The 25,135-nt window shown below is 44.9% G+C and overlaps 1 protein-coding gene across 1 annotated transcript in view; it reads left to right on the top strand.

Annotated features, from left to right (window-relative positions):
* TEAD1 (TEA domain transcription factor 1) overlaps nucleotides 1-9,377 on the top strand; it is a gene marked incomplete at its 5' end in the record, with an annotated part of 148,567 nt that extends 139,190 nt beyond the window's left edge. Inside the window, one exon of the mRNA XM_080913018.1 lies at nucleotides 1,213-9,377. Coding sequence (XP_080769144.1) covers nucleotides 1,213-1,326 — 114 coding nt within the window. The 3' untranslated portion in view covers nucleotides 1,327-9,377. The remainder of the gene's footprint in view (nucleotides 1-1,212) is intronic.
* Nucleotides 9,378-25,135: the final 15,758 nt, after the last annotated feature.

Raw genomic sequence — 25,135 nt, 5'->3', positions numbered from 1 at the left:
ATCTTAGGATCATAGTGTGCCATGGTAACTTACGGCCTTTGAGTCAGAGAAGAGAATGGGCAGATCATGATACGCAGTCACTTAAACTGTTGAATATTTCTGGACGAGGCAGCATTGAAGTCTAGAGATAGGTGGGGTGGGATTCTCAGGAATAGTAATAAAGATGGTGTGTATGTCCAAGGATAAGCAGATATTTTTCATATTTACCGAGCAAGTAAGACGTATTCCTGAGCGCATACGTGGGTATCAGGTGCTAGGAATACTGCAACGGACTGGCTGAGTGGGGCAGCCACCCCAAGGTCAGATGAGGGAGACGGGCATTCATCCAGTAAAAGAATGGAAAATAAAATCATCACCAGTGTCTTGCAGAGACAGGCATAGTGCTGAGGTGGATGACCCAGCTCAGAGGCAGGGAAGACCTATAGGCTTTTAGCTGATTGGTCTCGAGCAGATGCCTCCTCGTTGCCATGGGGAACAGCAGCACATAACAGTGCTGTGGGGTCTGTGCCAAGCACCTTCTACTGCGGTAGATACATAGTGGGCACACAGCATTGGTGGCCATCGTCAGCTTTGTTCACTCAGCAGATGCTTGGTCATGCCTGAGCTGGCTAACCAGAAGACATGGTCTCAGTTCTTCACAGTTCACTGGAGGAGCTGGATATTGAAAAACACCAATCTATATGAATCATAGGACTCCATGGAGAAAATCAGAAGTGAGCCTTTATTCTTTTTAGTCAGGGTCCCCGAGCTTGGGCGCTTGGAGGCAAGAGAAACTTCTGTGGGCGAAGCAGACCATGGCAGAGGGGAAATTAGGCCCTTGACAAGCTAGATAAGGCACTCGAGCTCAGAACGCTTCTGAACATGAAAGTCACAGAGAACCATTGAAGCGTTGTGAGGTACATTTGATCAGATTGTCCTTCAAAATGTTCTTTCTGAGGTAGCACGGGGCCTCAGGCCAGCGTGAGGAGGACAGCCAGGCCTCGGGTCTGAAGGAGGATAGAAGAGAGCTCATAGATGTGAGGGAGAGAAACCCACGGGGGCAATGGATGGGTATTTCCTAACACATTGTGGGAGGTCCAGCCTGTGTCAGCAGAGAGCAGCAGCATCAGGTGGGGTTGGTGGGGTTCCATGGAGACTTCTGGATGTCACACAGGTTGACCATGCTGTCATTTATGTGGTGTGATGGTGATACATGCCTTTCTTTTCAAACAGGTGGTAACAAACAGGGATACACAAGAAACGCTCCTCTGCATGGCCTGTGTATTCGAAGTATCGAATAGTGAGCACGGAGCACAGCATCACATCTACAGGCTTGTAAAGGACTGAACCTGGTTATTTATATAGAGTTAGATATCTGTATATACACACACGTATGTGCACACACACACTCTCCATTATCGAGCGACTGACTGTAAACCTCACCACACAGGGTGCTACCCTGGCCCCCGGGTCCCACCCTGACCTTTCTGAACCCTGTTCAAGTGAAACTTATTTTTCCCCATGTGTTCATGCTATCATTGTCGCTGTGAACTTGTGATGCAGTTTTTTGTGTATTCCTCAGATCTGCAACCCACAATCCCTTGGGGAAGGTGAATTTTACCAGCCTAAGCTAAGCCTCTCTGCAGACCTGTTTCCTGTTGTGGTAGAAAATACTGAGACAGAGGATTAGCCACGGGGCATTGACTGCCTTTATACCAATGTATTCAGTTCTTTTTGTGTTTTTTCCAACATAAAATTCTTGTTTTAAGATACAAGTAAAATTAATCTTTAAATATAAATGTAAATTAGTACAGAAAAACTTAGATTCTTTAGATTTATCTTTGTAACTAATTAGGGTGGAAGTTATGAAAGAATGTAATTCACTAAATTATTTTTTAAATGAAATCTTTCTTTTTAAAACCAAATGTTAAACTATAGCCTTAAGACATACTTGGTTGAAATATCCTAATGAGACAAATTTGTACCTTCCCCCATCCCCACCCCCATCCCCAAGGTTAAAACTAATACCCTAATTCATCAAACTCTTAAAACAGGTGTTACAAAGGAGGAAAACATCACCCCTTATCCTTAACATATATAGTCTATTTAAAACTGTAAAATTGTATTGTACTAATGTGATAATTCATTATTTAATGAGAAAGAAATGATGGCTCTTTTTGCAATAAGTAGCTAATACTGAAGCACGTCTCAGCTTACAATGTTACAGTCTTGTGTGTGCAGTTACATTTTATATGGTCAGCCAAATTTTTTTATGGAGACGAGTTCACATTTGAACCACTGAAATTTAATAGCAAAATTTAAAATTGGCATGAATACTGCACTGTGAGTTGCAAAGGATGCAGAATCCTGTGGCTGGGAGAAAACTGTCATCAACCGAGCAAGCAGAAGGCTCTTCAGGCTTGGTGTCTCCGCTCCCCAGAATGTTACTGACAAACCTCCTCACCAGCCTGTGAATAGGCTGTTGCTGGTGACCCAGTGTGCGTAGGAAGCATCTGTGACTATAGCTCTGTGTTCATGCACATCTGGCTATCCAGCTCTTGAGCTCCTGTTTCTTGTCAGTTTGTTAGTTGCTCATCACCTCTCTTGGTCTGCATTATAGACATATTTTCTCTAAGGGCATCTATCTGTTCATAAGCCTCAGTGTCCCCCATCTCTCTCTCTCTCTCTCTCTCTCTCTCTCTTTCTCTCTCTCTCTCTCTCTCTCTCTCTCTCTCTCTCTCTCTCTCTCTCTCTCTCTCTCTCTCATCTTTTCAAGCAGATTCCCTCATTCTCTTACCAAGAGAATATTCCAAAGCATTGCCCAGCAGAGTTGGTCTGATGTGACCAGCCTCTGGTTACTTCTCTAAATGCTTTATCACTGGGGAAGCAAGAAAGGTTACTCCTCCACTTCCCAGGGAAGGTCAGAGGAAAGTAAGAGTTTCTTTACACACAAAGCACATGTGTGAGCACACACACAACTGTTAGGAGTATGTAAACACAAGAGAAAATGGTACAAACTTTTACGTTAAAAAAATAAAAAAGCATGGCTTGTTTTTGCACTAAGGCTACAAAATACAATTCTACATCTGCTATACCCAGGAGATACACACGCCTTTGCCCCAGCATCTGCTCTGATTGCTTATATCATATTTGGCATCTTTTGGCCATCAAGTGGGTGGGTGTGGCTGGCATGTAGTTAAAAGAACCATGCTGGATCGACTCTGTCTCCTCCCAGCAGCTTCCCTCATCCCTGGGAAGACTAGAGACGATTTTGGCATTTGCAATGTGTCTACCTTATGTAAGGCAGTGGAGCACTTTTTCTCCTCAGAACTGCCCAGGTTCCCTGTTTCTAAGCCAGTCCACCAAGGAATGGCTACCCTGAGTTTCTCCCTTTATCTGTCTGCAGACCAGAAGTTTAAAGATGTCTCCTGGATGTAACATTAATTAATCTTTTAGAAAACCCTTGTGGGGAGGTTTCTTTAGCTTTGATTTCCTATGTCCTTCCTCAAGAGGAACCTTTCCCTATGTCTTGAGACCAGGAAGATATAAATGAATAGGTACAAATGATCTCCTGTGGCTATAGGTCATCCCAGAATGTGATGGGGGAGAGGTCTGCTTCTCGGGAGTGGAGCTGCTCCTCTCCAAAGTCCAGCTAGAGGATAGTGCTTGGCAGGGGAGGGTAAGACTTCAGAGTCAGGGTGGTATGTCCGCTGCCTCACTGTCTGGTCCTCTTCTTCCTAACACCTTTCAGGGCTGTAGAAGGTAGGGAGTATGGATGACCTGACTTTGCTCTTAAAACAGCTATAAAGTTCTTTAATGTATATTCACCCCCACCTTCTTATCTCACATCCCACCCATAGCTCCACCCATCCAACTTCTCATTTTTTCTTGCCTTTAAAAAGAAAATAACCTTAGTTAGAGTTACATTGCTATGGTATTAATAATACCCGAAAGCAAGTTGGGGGATAAAGTGGACTTACACTTCCACATCCTAGTCCATTACTGAAGGAAGTTGGAGCAGGAACCTGAGACTACAAGTCGATACAGAAGCCATGAAGGAGTGCTACTTACTGGCTTGGTCCTCATGGCTTGCTCAGCCTGCTTTCTTATAGAATCCAGGATCTTCAGTTAGCTTAGCAATGGTACTGTGCACAGTACTCCCCTTCTCCCTTCACTGCTTATGAAAATGCCCTACAGGCTTGCCTAGAGCCATTTCTTATCGAGAGACTTTCTCAATTGAGGTTCCCTTTTCTCCAATGACAATAGCTTGTGTTAAGTTGACATAAAACTAGCCAGCACACCAACCATGGCCAGTTTGTGCTGCCCATATATTCATGGGTGTGGGGACAGCCATTTGAACACAGTCAAACCTTCCAGGAACCACACACTAAACCATCAACTGTCAATCCCTCAGCCCTGGAATGTTGACCGGTTTGCTCTCACAGTCCCTGGAGTTGATGGGTACAGCGGCCCTGTCGTGTCCAGAAGACACTGTTTTGCTTTTTTCGTCCCAACCCACCTCCTGTTCTTACAGTCTTTGCTCTGTCTTCAGCACTGATAGCTATGAGATCTGTAAATCTTCTTTCCCTGTCTTAATCAGTAGCTCAGTTATCCCAGAGTTGCTTTATTTCCCAAATGAAAGCCTGGGTTTGGGGCAGGATGTTGTATTCTAACCTCTAACCCCAGTCTCTAATACTTGGTTCTTTCTGCCCTCTTTACAGCTTGTGGACACCATTGCTGAGCCTGGCCCTCACCTTTCCCTCCCTGTTGCTGTCTCACAGTGACAGGAACAGATCTGTCATGGACATAATATAGATATCTTTCTTAGCCACTGCATAGTTTAGAGGCCATCTTTTTAATGAAAGAGACATAAAGTCAACCCAAAACTTCTTCAGAACATGTCCTGGGACCCCCTACTCCTGAGAGCCCAGCTAACTGTAGGCCAGGGACATTTTGGACTAGTTAATTGGCTGTACCCTGTGCATGGTTAGAGGATTTAGAATTCCTGGCTACTTCCGCAGTCTTCACAGCTCATTGCCCTGTGCTGTGTAAGGTTCAGCCTTAGTTGAAATGGCTTTTCTCGTACTGGTCACATTAGCATATTGATAACCAGTTTTTCTCTGATCCATGAAATCTCTCCCATGACCTAACCCCCTCCATCCCGTCCCCCTCCCCCCCCACACACAGTTTTTTAAGGTCAGGAAGAAGCAAATGGTAGTGTTCTTCAACAGCATCATCCTCTCCTGTTAGAGGCTTCTCCTCTTGCACAGCCACCATCTCTCTCTCTCTCTCTCTCTCTCTCTCTCTCTCTCTCTCTCTCTCTCTCTCTCTCTCTCTCTCTCTCCTGTCTGGGAAAGCTGGGGACAGCTAGCCAGCACCCTCCCTGTAGCCATCTGACTCATATTTAAAGAGCATTTCTGATTTGGCTTATAGCCAACCCTTTCCCAGCTTAATAAGAGAAAATCCCCTTCCCAACTTAGTTCTTTCTCATAGATCTCCCCCGCATCCTTTTCCGGATAGGTTACATCTCCTGCATCCTGCTTCTGCTCTGCCTCATGCTCCACGCTGTCTGTTGCATCTCTTCCATCTTTACAGATGGGGCAGGTCTGGATCTGTTCCAGAAGGTGCCTCGTATTCAAACTAAAAGAGAGCACAGCCCATTCATTCCCCTTCATCTCGAAGGGATGAGGTGCCTGGTCCGAAGACTCTCAGCTATTTAGTCACAGGACAAGGATGAGGGCTTCTCTTTCATCTTTGGCCTCTCCTGGGTGGTAGCCATCTTTTCTTGGTGCTCTGTGCTTAAGTGACCCTGAGAATGCATGGACAGGGTCAGTTCAGATCCCCGATAGCTGTCTGGGGACCACAAGTAGATGGCAGAGCTGATACGCCTTTTGTTTCCTCAGAAGACAGTTCTCCAGCCACAGTTACCTACCACACATCCCAGCAGCTAAGTCCTGCCCACACACCAGCCAAAAGAGAACCCTTGGTGTTAAAATTCTTCAGAGGACTTTTAGGTCCAGGTCTTCATTAGGCTTCAGTACCATGGTGGCATTAGCCACCCTTTTTATACAACCACATATCATTGAAGTCACATGAGGGTCAGTTTTACAAACCAGGTACCTGTAACTTGTCTAATTCTGTATATGCTCTGGCGTACCACACCTGTCCTAAGGGAGGGTAGAATACCTGTGTGTTGGTGTCCTCATCTGTGACATTTGGAGGATGCTTGAATTGCTGGCTTCTATGTTGATGTTTCTGTGGCTAAGCCCTGCACGTGTCATTCCTAAAAGCCTTAAATCTTGGAGAAGTCGCGTTGCAGGGTGTCGGTGTGACAGGCTGCCTGGGAACCCTGAGCCCTTTTGTAAGCTGGAAGCGGTTTGTTTTTTTTTTTTTTGTTTTTTTGTTTTTTTTTTTTCTGACTACTGTTACTTTTCAGTTCACAGCTGCCAAAGCCTCCCAGTAAAGCAGTGCCTTAGTAATACCTTGTAGCCGCCAGCCTTTTCTCAGCCTGTCTGGGTGTCCACTTGCTAACCTGCCCCGTATCAGAAGCAGGACAAGCCAAAATCATTCTCATTTGCGTTTCGAAAGCCCGTTTTTTAAATCCGGCTCTGTAGGAAGCTGATGACTTGGTTTGAAACAACCCGAGTCAGAACCCAGGTCGAATCTCTGACCGTGCTCTCCTGTTCGTATCCATACCAAAACTAAAGGCTGCAGCTCAGCAGCTCACCATGAAGAGCATTGTACCTTTCATTGATGCCTTTTTCAGTCCACGACCAAATACTTAGCTACTTGTGAATCTTCTGCACTCCAGCTCGAAAGTGCCTTTGGCTCGAGATTCCAGCTTAGAAAGTGCCACCATAATAACGACAATTTGTAGAGAGACCAAAAAAATATTTCGAGATCACCGTAATGCCTTTGGTTAACCGGGATGAATGACCAACCGCAGGCTTGTCTCCATGAACGCACCGAGCACCGTGCGGTCCCTGCCTGCTGTGAGTCTGCCTGCCAGTGGAGAACCCCACCACCACTGCCCTGTACAGCAGCGTGGCAGCGGGGAGTCCTGCAAACTGTTGTGTCTGTGTGTGCCGCCTCTCCCCGGCATGTCCACCAACTCATCACTGAGCTCTGCATCCCTGGGAAGGAACCTACGCACAAGCACCCGAATCCCGGCCAGTGGGCGGACACCACGGCTCTACCTTCCCGGTGTCCGTGCCCAGACTGTGGAGCCTGGTCCACTGGAACGACAGTGCACACTTGCCTGCCTACACACTTGGTTGTTGGAAGCCTCACATTGAGAAGACAGTGCAGAACAAAAGTTTTAAAATGGGTTCATTAGGGTCATTGCAGTTAAAGTGTCTTTGGGCAGTTTTGCTGGGTCCCGATGTCTGAATGTGCTGGGACAGACTTGTGAAGAGAACACCGTTTGCAGTTCGGCATTTTCAAGGATGTCCTAGTCCTCAGCCTTGGAAGTGTGTGTCAGCTTAGAGTAAAACCTTTTTGCATCTGGAAACCCCATACAGTAAGGAAAAAAGAACCAAGGAGGCAAAAAGAAGCCAGGAAAAAGAAATAGGTGTTTTGTTTTGTTTTTCTCTTCCTTTGCTGATAGATGTATGTGTAAAAGTAATGACAGACAACTTTGGAAGTTAGCCTCAAAACTAACTCTACCCCATACTTTCTCTCGCTCCTTTCCGGCTGTCTTAAGGATCAGCCTCTCTGGGCTCTGACACAGCCCGAGTGTTTGTGTCCACCCCAAGTTGTGAGTATGTAATAAAAGTCCAGTGTTTGTTTTTGTTTTGTTTTAAAGAAAAACAACTATCAGAGGAAAAGGATGACTTCTCAGCACAGGTCAGAGTCAGTTTCCCGTCTTGTACTCCTCCGTGGCAGGGACGCACACAGCTTGAAGAACTTGGTCGAATGCGTGTTCTCTTGTGCCTCTTCCTAGCCATTGCTGTCTTGTTTGCGGTAGTTTTCCCTCCTCAACTCTTCGCTTCTGTCTTTTAAAAATGAAGGTTTTGTGTTTTAAATGTACTGTGTTGCAAAGGGTAGGCCTCATTGTAGTCATGCTGCATCACACTAAGATGAGGTATTTGTATTTATTGTCCCTTCCTAAGCCGTAACTTGTTTTCTCTGTGAATCTGCATTGGGTCCCGTGCCCCACACTGCATCATTCTAGATAAAAGCAGCGTTCGTGTGTGTCTCCCAAAACCCCCCTCACTCTCCACCACGGGGTCAGGTCCCATTAGGCTCCAGCCTTGCTCAGCCTGGCCCTTGTCAGTTCGTTTTTTACCACGGACATTCTCTTCTCTTCTCTGAGAGGCAGGCAGAATCCACACATCCATCATGTTAGAAAACCTGTCTATGAGTTTTGTGTTTTTACTTTTCAAATTAATTGTTTCCTGTGATTCGTTTCGATGTATAAAATAGATTATTAACTGCACTTCTTTAAAAAAAAAAAAAAAAAAAAAAGGATGTACATCTCCTGTTACCTCCTTGAAAGATCTGTTTCTCTAGGCCTTTTTCAGTGGGCTTATGACTTCAGACAAAGAATTAAAAAAAAAAAAAAACAGTAAAAACAAAAATAGTACGTGCCTGAAAAATGACAAAAAAAATCTTTTTGTATCATTTTAAAAACCTGAAAAGCCTTTACTTCTTTGGTAACGCTCAGATTTTATGTAAATTGGGTTTTGCCATGTGGGTTCCTTCATATTCTAAGTGGCTTCATGGCTTCTCCGTTGTCTCGTGTGTAAAGTATATAGGATGGGCTTGTGGCGTAAGCTTTTCATCTGGTCAGTGGCTCCTTGGATACTGTACTGCTGCTGGGTCTGGGCCGGAACCTGGTTCCTCTTGGGGGAGACTGGAGAAGAGGGTGAGGTAGGTGGCTCATTCATGTTTTCTTAAACTGCTTGCAGAAACTTCCAAAAGGCATTTGGCTAAACTCCCGGCAGTACAGTATTCTTGTATTTGTTAACAGTTGTGTTTAGGTACTGGTACCTTTTTTGTTTTTAAAAAAAATGTTCTAAGTGTTGGCTTTAAAGTGAATTTATCTTTAGTATGATAGTTATATGAAAATTATAGGGTTTGTGTGCAGAGAATTTTTTTATAAAGTGCTTTGTTAAAAAAAAACAAAAAAAAAAACAAATGTATTCTAGCTTTCGCGGTACATATGTGTGATAACTTTAATACCCATGACAGTTAAGTGCAATTACTTCATCGCTCTAAAAATGCTATTTTTGTGTCAGTTCCTGCAGGTGTTTTCATGTCTTTGCAAAGTGACACATTTTGATGCCTTCTTGATAAAGTGGTAGACATTTTGTAGCTTTCTAGAAACTTTGTATCCATACGGTATCAATGAAAAATAAAGAAAATGAAAGTGTGGGTCACCTTTCTTATCTGCAACAGTCTGTGTTGTTGACAATGAAATCTGACTTCTTTTTTTTCTTAAGGTACTTTTATTTTGTTGGGGTGGGAAGTTCACACCAGCCAATGGCTTGCTCAGTCCTCTCCTTCGCTATATGAGTGTTGGGAATTGAACATGGGTCATCAGGCTTGGCAGCCAGTGCTTCTACCCACTGAGCCATCTTGCCTTCTGAAATACGCCCTGTATGTGGTGGGGGTTAATGTTGGACACAAGGACATTGGAGCTGTGCCTGTGTCCACTGTGCCTGATCACTAGAGCTTCAGGTAAGCCCTTCAGGGTTTCTGAAACAGCCACCAGTCAGCTGTGCTGTCTGTCTTCAGTGCACTGTTAACATTGACAAAAATGGGCTGGCCATGGAGCTCATGGGTAGATGCTTGCCTAACATACACATAGGCCTTGGGGTTCTGACCTCAGCACAGAATACTTGAGATGAAGTGCCTCATGTCCTTGATTCCAGCACACAGGAGGTAGAGATGAAAGGGTCACAAGTTCAAAGCTACCCTCAGCTACATACTTAGTTTTGAGGACAACCTGGGCTATATAAGACCCTGTTAACAAAATCAACAAAAGTTTTGCATGGTAGCTTAGCTTGTCTGTGGATCACAGATACCCCAAGAAGCCATCTCTCCTGTGAATCACAACAGCCTTAGAATAAAAGGCACACACTCCTATGTTAACTTTCGGTGTGCATGCCACGGGCCAGGGACATGTGGAGCAGGGAGTTGGGGTACAGAGGTACGTGCACTGCCAGCTTCCTGCTTGGTGCCAGTTTTCTTGCCAATGGTTGAATGTTGAGTCGTGAGCTAGGGCCCAGCTGCGCCGAAGTCTGGGTGGTGAAACTGCAGAAAAAACCAACAGCAGTGTGTGAGGACACTGAAGGGACATAGTGCAAACCAAGATCTGAGGGGACAAGCTGGGAATTCCTGATGCTTTCTTCCTGCCACACTGCCACGGGGTGCTAATTAACACAGGCATAGAAAGCGAAATTCGCTATTGTGGAATTACTGAGTGACTGACAGAAATCCAGTCACAATCCATAGTGGGAAGGAAATCTTGAAACTTTGCAAGGATGCGCTGCTTCTGGCCAAAGCCTGGTTGTCATCACAGCAGATAAGACTCTTACTGCCTGACTCTTAGCAAATGTTCTTATCTAACTCTAACCTGTAAGAGGTTAAGACTTAAATGTGTGCAATGCATTCTTGATAAGCAACCAAATAAAAACATAAAAACCACAGAAAGATTGAAGGAAAATACAGGTAGCTAGGTGGCTCAGTGGGTAAAACCACCCACCACTAAGCCTGACTACCTGAGTTCAGAACCGGGGACCCACAGGTTTGAAGGGTAGAAGGAATGGACTTCCGGTAGTTTGTAAATAATGTGATCTTAAAAGAATGAAAAACAGAAAGCAACGCCCAACACGAAAACTAATACAACTTCATTCATCCTCACTCACAGCATAACTTCTCCCTAGAGCCAGAAAAGATTACTTCCCAGTGGTCCAAGTTTGGTTCGGTGTAGAATAAAGTGCAAAGGGGACAAACGGATGGTCATCGTGAGTTGTAAATATTCCCCTTATAGAGCCCCCACGCACAGCACAATGGGGTGAGCTTGTTCTAATGCACCAGGTACAAAATGGCGAAGTGCACAACTGGTGGCTATACGTTATTTTCAAGTATATACAGAATTTTTATGAATATTGGCCATACCCAAAGCCAGCAGTCAGGAAACTGGCCAATGCAGAGGGTCTCACTGGGACATTACGATTTGTTAATCTCCTGCTGTGACTTCTTTCACACTGGTAGCAGAACTGACTGTGATAAAGACCATGTAGTCCACAGAATCTAAAAATTTCTTTTCTGGCCTTTTGCAGTGTGTGGCAAAACTTAACAAAAAAGTCTGTATATTCAATATCCCTAAAAGGGTCGTTTCTCTTTCTTTGGTGTATAGTAGCTGCCCTGGTAAGTGGTTGTGACTGTGGCTCCCTAAACCACCCAGTTTTCCTTTCCATCACCAGGACAAGCTCAAGTCTGGACAAGCTGAGTCAGGTATTTTAAGGTGGGGGGTGGGGCGTGTCTGTGGGTGCTTATAGACTAAAGGGCAACCTCCGGTGTCATGCTCAGGAATGTTTGCTTCCTTTGAAATACTCCTCAGTTCTAAAGCTTGCTGATGAAGCTAGATGGCTGACCAGGGAGTCCTAGCAATCCTCCTGTCTCCACCCCTCCAGGGCTAGAATCACAAGTGTATCCTGTTACATTTACCTCATTTCATAGTGGTGGTTCTTGAGATCAGATTCAGGTCCTGCAAATGAACTGAATAATCCCTCCAACCCCAGGCCTGGTGGCTTTGAATCTCCTCACCCAGGCAGAACATTGAGTGCAAGGCTGCACTCCTTGGTTACATACCTGACCCCTGTTGTCATTTCTGCTTTGTGTCTAGCAGCCGAGTGCTGCCATCAGACCTCTATCCCCTGTCACTGAGCCTTGACTGCAAGCCACCGAGTTCCAACAGTGTTGGCCCCCACTCACTAGTTTTAATGCAGTGTCTAGATCTTTGGCACATAGGAAGTAGACACTGGTTTTCACTCTCAGTCTGTCCTAGGAGTATGGTCTTGATCATGGTTTCTTTCAGGCATCAAGGGGCTACCCAGCGGCACATTACATTAGGACATTAATACTTGCATTGCAGAAGGGCACGAGGTATACCAGTATCTATCCATAATCTAGCCCAGATTCATGCTCTCAAGATTTGCTCTAAGGCAAAGTCTCCTAGTTGCTGTTGGAAGGAATTCAGACTATAGGTCCTGTAGCCCTTGCTGGTCCTCATCTTCCAGAAGCAAGGACCCAACTTTTCCAAATGGATCTTGGCAAGAATTTACCCTTAGTGTAGAAGCGGTGATAGGAACTTGGGCTGGTCTTAGGGAAGTGTTCTAAATTTAACTGTCCCTTTGATAATTGTGTCTTAATGGACATGAGACAAAAACTGCCTCAAATCCAACACATACATTTCTCCCAGTCATCAATGAAACAAGCTAATATGAAGAATGTATAGACATTTTGCATTTGTGAACACTATATACAAGATATCCCCCGAGTTTTCACATTTCAGGGAACAACTGGAAACCATATACTTGCAAATCAAGCAAACCTCTATATGTCGAAGTATTAGAGTAGAATATTTTCTGGCCTTAATACAATTGAAGTAGAAGTTGACATAGAGTGAATCTTTTAAAGGGATGAATACCCCAGGATGATTGAATTCTAACTCATAAGAAAAATGCCACAAAATTAAATTAATTAGCCTTAATTTAAGAGGTTGAGTGTGATGGCTCATGCTTTTTAGTAAAGCTAGGAGGGCCAACATAGGCTACACTAGTGTGAGACCCTAGCAGAAATAAAATGAAGGAAATACTGTGTTCTAAAATAGAATGTAGCCAGGTTGTGGTAGCGCACACCTTTAATCCCAGAGCTCAGGAGGCAGAAGGGGGTGGACTTCCCCCCTCCCCCGTGTATGTGTGTGTGTAATGAAAATAAACTAGTCTCTAGGAGGCATGTATTCTAACAATTCTCGAACATTGTATAAGAAAGGGAGGTTAAAGCTGAGCCAGGCATTCACTTTCCAAAGATAAAGAACAAAATAAACACAGGAAAGGAGAGGAGTAGAAGGAGAGAGAAAGACTCAAGGTAATTTTAGCAAACTAATTAGGAATCAAATAGATCAACAAAGTTCAAACTTGACTTTTCAGATGTACAGAGAATTCCTCAGGTTTGGAACAGAGCCAAAATAAGAACAGGGAAACGGGACATTGCTACAGGTTTTATACAAAATGTGATAGATAATTAAAACGTACTAGTGAGTTTTTATGCCAAGAAAGTTTAAAATACAGATAAAAATGTTAACTGTTAGAAAACAGGTAACTTCAGAAAGTTATCTCCTGAAGACGGAGTGTGACAGAATGGTAGCCTTAAAATCATTAAGGAGAGACTGTTGTTCCTAATACCACACAAGCCTAAGGAGCAGAATTCATAGTTAGATGTTGTAGAATGCAGTCTGAATGGAGAGTGAAGCCGCTAATATGGAGGATACGCGCGTTCACAGCAGGGTGAACGAGAGGACACTGAAGTCAGCAGACATCACTGACGTGTCATGTGTTACTCTATGGGCTGCCATGTTACCCAAAACATGTAAGATCCAAAGTATTTCCGATTTTTTTTGTTTTTGGATGTGATAATTAGACAGCTTAGAGATGAGACCCAAATCTCAACAGGAGATTCATCTTTTGTTTCATATGCACTTTTTCACATCATTTGAAAAATCCCTTTACATGTCTTAAATGTGCCTACATGTTGGCTCCGACCCATCTTCATTGGTCAGGTGTGGAATTTCTCTCTTGAAGCCTCAAGTCAGTCCTTGGGAAGTTTCATAGATTAGAATATTTGAGCTTTGGCAATTTAAACTGGAGTTACTCCCCTGCAGTCACTCGGCATATGTGATTCTTGGCATTTGGGGTTTTCTGGAAATGTTGCAAAGAGGAGGAGAGTAAAGTATCAGTGGAAGAAAGAAAAGGGAGCAATTGGCTTCTCAGGAAAGCCCGACCTCCTGTCATTGGGTCTTCCCAGGGCTGGTATTGCTTGTTCTTCTCTATCACGGCATCTACCCTGTAGTAGCTAGGAAAGAATTCAGACCCATAGCCTGCATCGTGAGCAATGAGAAGTCTGAAAATGGAAGGCTGGTGTAGAAAGTGTAGTGTGTGTGTGTGTGTGTCTGTGTATGTGTGTGTGTAGGCTGGTGTAGAAAGTATACTGTGTGTGTGTGTGTGTAGGTTGGTGTAGAAAGTGTACAGTTGTGTGTGTGTGTGTATGAGTGGGGGTGATTGAGAGCATGTGAGATGGTGTACAAGCTCTGTTTCCAAACATGCTCCCGCAGTTGTTTGAGTTGAATACCTTATCCTCACATGGCCAGTGAAAGGGAAACCATAGGTTAATCCCACTGAGAGCATGTTCAAGGTACTAGCAAGTTGAGTGTAACAGGGCAGACATCATAGTCTGTGACAAGCGATGCCCATTCCAAGGAATGCAAGGATGGCTGAGCATTAGAAAATAAGCGCACATAACTCCCACAGAAGACAGAAGAAGCAAAACCACATGAAGAGATGGAGACCGGTACATCCAGTGGCAGCCAGTGTCCCCCGTGTCCCCCAACCCTGTTACAGTCCCATGTTGAAGCTCCAATCCCCAATGTGATGATATTCAGAGGCAGAGCTTTTGGGAGGTGATTGAAGTTCTATGAAATTATGTGGATAGGGTTCCTGTGAAAGGGTTTAGGGCCTTTACCGAGAGAGGTTAGGGCTGCCGCCTTTGTGTAAGATCACAGACAAAGGAGGCCATCTGCAGAATAGGGAGGCTGTCAACAGCACCTAGAATCTCTTGACACCATGGTCTAGACCTGGAAATGTGAGAGTTAAATGGGTTCTCTTTAACCTGAAACACTCATGGTCTTTATTATTATTATTATTATTATTATTATTATTATTATTATTATTATTATTATTATCATCATCATCATCATTATTATTATTACTTACTGAGTTAGGACTAAAAAGACCCTTTCTGAACCAAAAAGGCTATTAAAAAAAATATAAGCTGTTAGTACATGTATTATCTAGGCTCAACATAGTGAGCTTCCAAACAGTGAAATAAGGTCAAAAAAAAAAGAAACAAAACTGCCTGAGAATCCTATCTGCCATTACAAAGTAAGATCAAATCTATAGAAGATCCAAAAGAATTTATTGTTGTATGGCTAGAAATCAACAGTAAATTAGCATACTGTGCATACAAAGCAATGTGTGGTATTTGGAGGCGTGGTTCAGGAGTAGAGAGCTTGCCTCGTAAGCTGGAAGCCCCGAGTTTGATTTCTACCGTCATAAACAGTTTGGTGATGGTGTGATGTAAACTTTGGGGAAATAGAGGCAAGATCAGAAGTTCAAGGGCAGACTCAGATACATAGCCAGTTTGAGAACAAACTGGACTTAAGACCTTGTCTCAGAAAACAAAACAAAAAAATCACAACCATCAAACCACATTTGCTTTTTATACAAGAGAAATAACTCTAAGTACCATTTCTTTAAAATTATGAAGGAATATCTCTAATCCCAGTGATTGGGAGGTAGAGGCAAGCAGATCTCAGTGAGATTGAGGCTAGCCTGGTCTACAGAGCTAGATCCAGGACAACTAGGATGACATAGTTCTTGTCTTGAGAAAAAGAAAGTTTCAATAATGCAAGTCAGTAAAGAGCTGAAGCTACTCCTGAACTGAAATCATCAATTCCACTCAGTAAGTCTATAGATTAAATACCGCCACAATAAAGATTCAGTACTTTTTGTGCCCCTCACTTGTGTAGCATAGAAATTCAGAGAACCGGCCGGGAAGTGGTGGTGTACCTTGCATCCCAGCACTTGGGAGACAAATGGTAAGATGCAGGCACTCCCTCCTTTATATGGCACAAATCTCAGCCTCTGGTGGGGAAGGGGTAGGATTCCCCCATCTTTAGCTCCTTCATTGCTCTCTGTTCTTCAGTTTAGAGGAAGGATATGCCTAGTTCACCTGCTGCTTCGGGGGGGAGGGGGAGACAGAGAGAATGAATTATGAGAATACAGTGCCCGTGGAAGCCAGAAGAGGACATCAGATGCCCTGGATCTTGAGTTACAGGGACTTGTTGAGCCACCTAACAGAAGTACTGGGACCAAACTCGGGTTCTTTGCAACCTCTCAACCTCTGAGTCATTTCTCCATCCCTATTATTTATTGGCACAGTGGACCAGTATACAAGCATAAAGAACATGAAGATATGAACCTGTATCTTGTAACTATGAGGAAGCGCTTCCTGACTGTGATTCTGTGGATTAATTAATGTGTGGGTGCATGCATTAATGTAGATGAGCACACCTGCCCATGCGTGCACATAGAGTGGCCAGAAGTTGACACTGGGTGTCTTCCTTTGTAGCTCCCCAATCTTACTTTTGAGTCAGGATCTCTCACTGAACCAGGAGTGGCCAGCCAGCTCTGGGGAGCCTCCTCTTTCCACCTCCACCCCACAAAGCACTGGGGTTATATAGACGGTGCCACCAACCGTGGCTTTTACAAGGATGCTTTTAGCCACGGGGCCATCACCCAGCTCATGCAGCCTTTTAAAGGTGTAATTTGCTCTCATTAGAAGTAAATAATGGGTTTGGAAAATTGTACTCAGTTGCATAACCGTCACCACATGAAGTACAGCACAAATGCACCACCTATACCTAGAGCTTCACACAATCCTCTGCAAGCCATCCCCACCCCACGACAACTCCAGACTCAGGCAGGCAAGCACTAGTGTGTCCTGTTTCTCTGCCTTTGGCTTTTTTGAGAGTTCACATAATTAGAGATGTGTGGCATGCAGTCTTTTCTGTTTGCTTCCTTCTGCTTCGAATAATGTGTTTCGGGGTCATTAATGATCTTTCTTAAAGCAATAAATAGTTCATTCCATTCTCATCACTGAGAGTGGTGTCCCAAAGCATGTGTGTACCGCTGCTGAGTCCCCAGCTGACAGTCACTTGAGTTGTTCTCAACATTTGGACTTTTAAGTGTATCCTGCTGCTATAAGAAGTGCCTGTGCCTGTCCATTTTGTGGACATGTGTCCGTGTTTCTAATAGGGGATCATTGAGTCGTTGGCAAGTGTGTCTTTATAAGAGCTTGTCCCTTTATTTCACCACACAACGGTGCCATTTCCCACGGGCCTCCAGCAATGAACGCCATCTCTGGCATTGTCAGGTGTCTTTCTTCACTGTTTAGCCTTCTAGTGGGTACATAATAGCATCTCTTTGTGATGTTAACTTGAACCTCCGGATGACCTAGCTTCTCATATGCCCCTTAGCTACTCATTTATCTTAGGAAGTCATCACTCAAATCTTTTCCTCATATTTCTTTCTTTTAGTGATTGAGTCTTGGGAGGGTTTGATATGGTCTGGATTCCAGCCTGTTCTTGGATTGATGCATTGCCAATCTTTTCTCCCAACCCAGGCCTTGTCTTTGCTCATATGGGCTTGACCATTTGAGGAGCAAAAAAGCCTTGAATCTCAATGAAGCCTGTTTTATCTTTCTAAAAGATGTTTCTTTTTTTTTTTTTTAATCTCATTTTAATCTACCCATTGTGAATACATGGGAATTTAGTTGACTTGTGGGCTGACCCTATCTGTATCCCTCATTGGTAAAATTGTTTATTAGGTTGAATAGCTTTTTATAAAGAATTATAGGACCTCGTCATCTGCAAATTTAGACAGTTTTGCCTCTCCCTTCACAATAAATGTATCTGTCTTCTGTCCCTCACTTTTAATACAGGATCTGACCCAGCCGACCTGGAACTCATATCCAGCCCAGCTCACCCCAAATTTGTAGCAATTCCCCTCTGCTCCTGGGGTGCTGCACTATCGTGCCCACCCTCACGGGGGTTTTCTTAACTGAATTCTGACAAGTCTTATTTTGTAGCAGTGGCTTTTTAAAAGTGATTTTGTTTTTAGCCGAGATGCTTGACCTCTTCCTGGGTGTGTTCAGTTCATGGGTTAGCCAGGGGCAGGAGCAGGTAGCATTTGGTGAGGGCTGGGGGTGAGGTGACTCAGGCTCCTTATCTTCCTGGATTCTCTAGTCAGCTGTCATTGCTCTGAATAGGACCTTCTGTTTCGGGGACCCAAATGATGACTGCTTTTTACCAGTAACAGCAGTAGCTTACACACCACTCAGGGTCAACGAGGAGAAGCAGGGAGAGATCATACTTCCATAACAATTCTGCTTCATGCCTGGCTTTCTCCAGAACATGCCCACTGAGTTAACTCTTCAGTGCCTTTGAGTAGCTGTGTTTCAGGAGGCGTCCACCCAGCAGATGTGTCCGCAATCATTTCTGTGAGCAGAAGTCTTACTGAGTGAACATCACTCCTGTTCCCTTGTTATGGGAATTAGATGTCTTTTCTTTTCTATACTTGCCAAGTCTTCCCATGAAGTCGGTAATGAATCTAGTCCCAAAGTAAAAGAAGTTTGGATTAATTTTCATCGGCACATCTGGACATTTAGATTTGGGGCTTCCTGGGCATAGAGGTGGGAATGGGGTCAGGGGTCACACTGTGTTTTCAAACCCCCTTCTTTCTTTTCAGGAGAGCCAGAGTCCAAGAGTCTCATTGGGTGTGTGAAACCACGGGTGGTAAGGATCCCTGTCTCTGCAGTGTTTTCCAATATGTCCTAAATATATCATGACCGCAGAGTCCCACAGTCAGCCAATCCTTCCACAACTGACGTTCATGTGCTTTAGGATCATTATAAGTAGAGTTAAGGTGATTTGAACAGAAGCTGGGCCTACAAAGTAACAAAAGGCCAGGTGGCATATACACTGTGGATGCCCTGGGCAGAGGGAACAGTCCCCAGGGAGGACGGAGCAGGGGGAGATTTCATCACAGTGTTCAAACTGGGATACAACTTGAAACCTCATGAGTTGATTATTTTTAAAATTGTCCATTTGCTCTTCTCCAACTGCAGCTGATTGCAGGCAACAGACTCAGTGATTAAAAGCCCACAGTGTGTGTGTGTGTGTGTGTGTTCGCGCGCGCACATGCGTACAAAACCACCAACAGAGATGGACTGCTGTCGTTGGCGGTATGGAAATACGTATTGGAAAATAACATGTAATACACATAATGGACCTTGACGTTGGCAAGCACATTAATGGGAAACAAAGAGGCGAAGAGAAAGAATGGAAAGTTCGATGGAAAAGAACGGGAGAGAAGGCAAAGATGGAAACAAACAGGAGAGGTAGGGATGAGGGGAGGGAGAGAGGGCAGAGGAGGAAGAATAGAACAGTGGCCACAGAGCCCTAGGAGAAGGAAGCAAGGGCCTTTCCATGTGGCTGCAGAAGGTGAGCTCTGGTGCTAGGAGAGTCGTGTGCAACCCAACCCTTGCCTTTCCTCTTTTGTCGCTCAGGGGCTCTGACCTTATGAGCTCGCCTCCCCTGCTCCTGTGACAGCTGCCTGTTCGTTCTGTATGGCCAGGAGAAGTTAAGAGTAGAGGCTGCGCAGAAGCCAGGATTCTGTCCTTTCTCTGAACCAGCACAGTTGTTTTCTGATGGCCCCAGGTCCAGTCTGAGGGATGCTTGGTGTGTGCGGTCCCTGGGCCTGGGTCCATCGGCTTATGTCTCCATCTAGAGTTCCAGTGACTTCCCAGTGCTGCCGATCCTGAGGCTCCTTCCCTTTATCTCTGTCTGGCTCTCTGAATCCACTCCAGGCTGCCCCCCACTCACTGCCAACCCTCCTGGCACCTCTGCTTCTCCCCACCCCCCCAGATGTACACCGAGTTACTGGGTGACAGCAGTGGGCCCATTGGAGAAATTTAAGTCACCTCTGTCCTTAATGTAGCTTGCTCTGTTTGGAGTTGGTATCGGAATTCCTATTGGTCCAGCTCCTAGACTGAATTGACTCCCAGAGCCTGGACACAGGCTACTGAGTTTTTGGTTCCTTCTAGCCCTAATAGTGTTGGAAAGAGACTGGATTTGTGATACTTCTGAAGTCTGTTTACAAGACTGTCCTGTTAGGGAGAGACCTCCATCCGATCTAAAAATCTAAAAAGTCTAAAAATCCTTCAGGGGCTTAGTGGCCCAGGAGTTTAATGTCAGGAGAAGGTAGAAGTGAAGGTGTGCTAGTTTCTGGGCATGAGGCACAGGTGGACATAAAGATGTCACCTTCATAAGTGCCCGAAGCTTAGCTTAATGCCGTGTTCCACCTCCTGTGTTTCTTTTTAGAGTTTTTGTCTGTGTGTGTGTGTTTGTGTGAAAGAGACAGAGAGACACAGAGAATCACAGAAAGACACAGAGACAGAGAGACAGGAAAGAGGGAGACAGAGAGGAGGGGGTGACACTCGTAGAAATCAGAGGACAACTTGCAACCTAAAACATTTTAGCAAGGTCTTTGGGCCCCCCAGACTATGCAACCAGGCCTGGTGCCACCATTTCTGGGGCTATTTTCAGAAGAGTAGAGCAAGTTCTGTATGGCTGGGCCACCTGGAGCCACCGGTTTATTGGAAATTAAAAAACAAAACGGAAAAACCAATTTAAAAAAAAAAAAAAAAAAAAAAAAAAAAAAAAAAAAAAAAAAACCTTAGTAAGTTCCTCTTGTGGACAGCAGGGGTCAGCAAACTGCCATGTCAACACTTCTTCTGGAGGATGGAGGCTTTGCTGAGGGCTTCGGTAGGAGACAGCAGGTAACAGGGATGACTACTAAGGTTGGTTGGCTTCATGTTTTTAATCATTACGAGCAAATGCTGGTAACTGCAGAACTTTGGAGGCCAGTCAGAAAGATCATAAGGTCAACTTGGGCAATACAGCAAATTCAGCTGACTGTCTAAAACAAGCCAAACATCCTGAAGCCTAGGGCTGGGGCTGAAGCCCAGGCAATAGAGTACTTTCCTGTGTACATGAAGCTCTTGGCTCCATTCCCAGCACACTGTAAACTAGGTCCATTGTCCTACACCTGTAACCCCAACACTGTAGGCTCACAAGTTCAAGGACATCTTCAGCTACATAGCAACTTCAAGGTTAGACCAAGATGCATGAGACCCTGTCTCAAGATAAAACAATGCCCCTGTCTTAGTCAGGGTTTCTATTCCTGCACAAACATCATGACCGGGAAGCAAGTTGGGGAGGAAAGGGTTTATTCAGCTTTCACTTCCACATTGCTGTTCATTACCCAAGGAAGTCAGGACTGGAACTCAAGCAGGTCAGGAAGCAGGAGCTGGTGCAGAGACCATGGAGGGATGTTACTTTCTGGCTTGTTCCCCCTGGCTTGCTCAGCCTGCTTTCTTATAGAACCCAGGTCTACCAGCCCAGGGATGGCGCCACCCACAATGGGCTGGGCCCTCCCCCCTTGATCACTAGTTGAGAAAATGCCTTACAGCTGGATCTCATGGAGACATTTTCTCAATTGAGGCTCCTTTCTCTGTGATTAACTCCAGCTTGTGTCAAGTTGACACAAAACCAGCCAGTACAATTGACCCCTTGTCAACTTGACACACAAACATATCACTATTAAGCCTCAACCCTTACTTTCTTATTCATCCCCAAGATCTAAATAACCTTAAGAGTCCCACAGTCTTTACAAATTCTTACATATTGAAATTACAATCCCTTTAAAATATCCAGTCTCTTTTAAAAACCAGTCTTTTTTTTTTAATTTAACAATTCAAAGTCTCTAACTGTAGGCTCCACTTCTTCCTTCAAGAGGGAAAAATATCAGGGCACAGTCACAATCAAAAGCAAAATCAAACTCTAACCATCAATATCTGGGAATCCATTTACGAACTTCTGGGCTCCTCCAAGGGCTTGGGTCACTTCTCCAGCTCTGCCCTTTGTAGCACACACCTTGTCTTCTAGGCTCCAGCTGCCTGTTCTCCACTGACGCTGCTGTTCTTGGTGGTCATCTCATGGTATTCATATCTTCAAAACACTGCTGTCTTCTGCTGTCACGAGGCTATACCAACAGCCTCTCTTCATGGTACCAAGCCTCAACTCCTTTGCATGACCCTTCAGTCCTGGGACATTAATTGCAACTGAGGTTGAACTTTCACCAATGGCTTTCCATGGCCTCTCACAGTGCCAAGCCTCAGCTGTTCTCCATGACCCTTCATGCCTTCAAAACCAGTACCACCTGGGTGACTCTTACACATTACCAAGTGCAGCCACAGCACGAGGTACAACCTTGGCTATCTCTGGAACACAACCTTTTTGTGCTCTCAGAAAACACTTCACAGAAGATTTCAACTCTATGCTGGTCTCTTCTTAATCATCACTAATTTCTTAGCTCCAGCTGACCAGCATCAATTGTCCCAGTAAAGCAAAGGTTTTGCTTTAATAGTTCTGGTATCTTGTTAATCACAGCTGATTCTTCAACTCCAGCTAACCAAAACCACAGAATCTTCACAATCAAAAACAGCAGCAGCCCCGATAAGAGTCTAATCTTCCCTTTGAAATTTCACAAGCCAGGCCTCCATCTTCTGCACTGTTCTCAACATTATCTTCCAAGCTCTTACAGAACATTCCACAGAGCTCTTCTAGCTCAAAGTTCCAAAGCCCTTTCACAGTCCTCCCCAAAACATGGTCAGGTTGTCACAGGAATACCTGAGTCCCGGTACCAATTTGTCTTAGTCAGGGTTTCTATTGCTGTACAAAAATCATGACCAAGAGGCAAGTTGGAGAGGAAAGGGTTTATTCATCTTACACTTCCACATTGCTGTTTATTACCAAAGGAAGTCAGGACTGGAACTCAAGCAGGTCAGGAAGCAGGAGCTGGTGCAGAGACCATGGAGGGATGTTACTTACTGGCTTGCTTCCCTTGACTTTCTCAGCCTGCTTTCTTATAGAACCCAGGTCTACCGGCCCAGGGATGGCACCACCCACAATAGGCTGGGCCCTCCCCCCTTGACCACTAGTTAAGAAAATGCCGTACAGTTGGGTCTCATGGAGGCATTTCCTCAACTGAGGCTCCTTTCTCTGTGATTAACTCCAGCTTGTGTCAAGTTGACACAAAACCAGCCAGTACAACCTCCTACCCCCAAATCTAAAACTGAATGAGCAAAACCCAGAACCCCTCAATCTAGGTCTTATGTGGCTGCTATTCCTGCAGAACCTGAACTCATTTCCACAGCTGTTTTGACAGTGGGAGCCAGGGAAGGGTGTCCAGGGTCACGGCCATGCTGTTTGTGAAACAGACAGATCTATTTTAGAGTCTTCCAGAGAACCTGGCATTGAGTCTCCACAGGGCTACCTCTCAGTCTGACAGCTTTCCCCAAGGTCTGTATTGTCATCTCTCTTCCTAAGGAGGACACTGGACACCAACCTGAGGCCACTTTTCTAAGGCCTCACAGCTATGATGTGGAGTAATGTGGATTTGAACCTGGCTACTGACTTTCTGAAAATGATGTCCGCTCCACAAATCCAGTCTCTAATAAAACAGATGGAAGAATGCCACCTCGTCTCCACGTGCTGTAAGTGAAAATATGTTTAAGAATGCAATCCCTCAGGCTGTACCCCGGTTCTGTCAGATAACTTGTTCTATTGGGACAGGTAGCATCCAGTGTATATATGTATGCTTGTGCCTTGCTGACTTGTCTCTTTACTAAGTGTGCTGGGTAGATTTTTGCCAACTCCACACAGCCAGAGCCATCTGACATCAAGGAACCCTGAGAGAAAAGTGATACCATGAGATCTAGCCTGTAGGCAAGTTTGTGCCGACATTCTTCTAGTTCATGATTGATGTGGGAAGGCCTGGCCCACTGTGGGAGGTACTGCCCTGGGGTAGCTGGTCCTCAGTCGGATAAGAAAGCAGGCTTAGCAAGCCATGGGGAGCACGTTATTAAGCAAGCAACATTCCTTCGAGGTTCCCACTCACTTGAGCCCCTGCACTGGCTTCCCTTAATGATGGGTCAACACATAGAAGCCACATAAGCCCTTTCTTCCCCAAATTTTTGGTTGGTGTTTTATCACAGTAATAGGAAGCCAACTAGAACAGCAAGAAGGGCATTCACAACCTTTTGGTCGTTGCAATCCCGCCGGAGTCAGCTCTGCTGTCCCAGAGTTCTGCGGTTCTCAGAAGCTCATCGCTGATTGGAGCCCCCGTTTAAATGATCTTTCTGCTTGTCTCCTACGTTTCTAGCAACCTGGGGCAAGTTTGTTTCAATGGGTTGATTTAGGAGCTATGGAGAAGACTCAGTCACTCCCGAGGTAGTCCCAAAGTGTATCAAAGATGGAAGAAGACAGAGCCATAAGTTCTTACGTAATGGAAGTGTATTTTAGGAGTGGACTACAGATTCCAAGGCATGCCCACATCAATGAGACAAGCAGAGTTCATATGAGAAAAGGGACATGTGTCCTTGCTGAGTCCATGACTGTCACCCAGTGAGGAGCAAGGCTCTTAGCCTGCCTGAATTTAGCTTTCTTTGCCTTCGTGGTTATAGATACAAGGCATAAGTCTGACAGTAGCAGCTGGACAAGGGGTCTGACATCACCTAGTCTGGACTCAAACCAGACTCAGCCTAACAGCCATTACCATCTTCAACTGTGACGACCCTCAAGAGGCCATCAAGATGTCCCTGAAGGCGATGAAGCAGTCTCTGGCCAAGTAGAGGGTGTGCTGTCTGAGGAGGCCCGACATGGAGAGAAAGCAAACCTAAGAGAGTTTCTTTGCCACCTCTGCATGACACCCACACCCCTTTGTGCTTTTATAATACCTGTTGAGGTTCTACCAGACTCTCACCTGAGATTCTACCTACTCTTTCCTACAACCTCCTCCCCGCTGTATATAAATTGGGCCCCGGAAGCACATGGTCTCAGAGTCTCTAGAGGTGTATAGAGTATGGGATGTTAGCCAAAGGAGGACTCCATCTGTGTACCTACAGGAAAGCCATCTTCCGTTCGGGTGAGAGACTTTTTGGTGATGTATTTTCTTGAAGGCACTCAGGTGATGTTTCACCTTCAACCTGTAAGTAACCTCTCACCTTTGCCCTGTGACTAAGCTCTGTAGACACATTGGCTGGCTGGCGAAGCTGGACTTTGGTGGGATTGTTCTATGCTGTTGGCGCCCTAGCTGGAGTGTGATGTCTGACTGTTTCTCCCCACAAAAAGTTCTCTCTGGCACTTGTAAGCCGTTGGTGACGTTTATCCCATGGGATTGTAAAAATA

This window comes from Micromys minutus (genome assembly GCF_963924665.1).
Source record: "Micromys minutus genome assembly, chromosome: 2".
In the NCBI taxonomy this organism is placed as follows: Eukaryota; Metazoa; Chordata; class Mammalia; order Rodentia; family Muridae; genus Micromys; species Micromys minutus.
The sequence above is the reverse complement of the archived record's forward strand: the minus strand, read 5'-3'. Positions and strand labels throughout refer to the sequence as shown.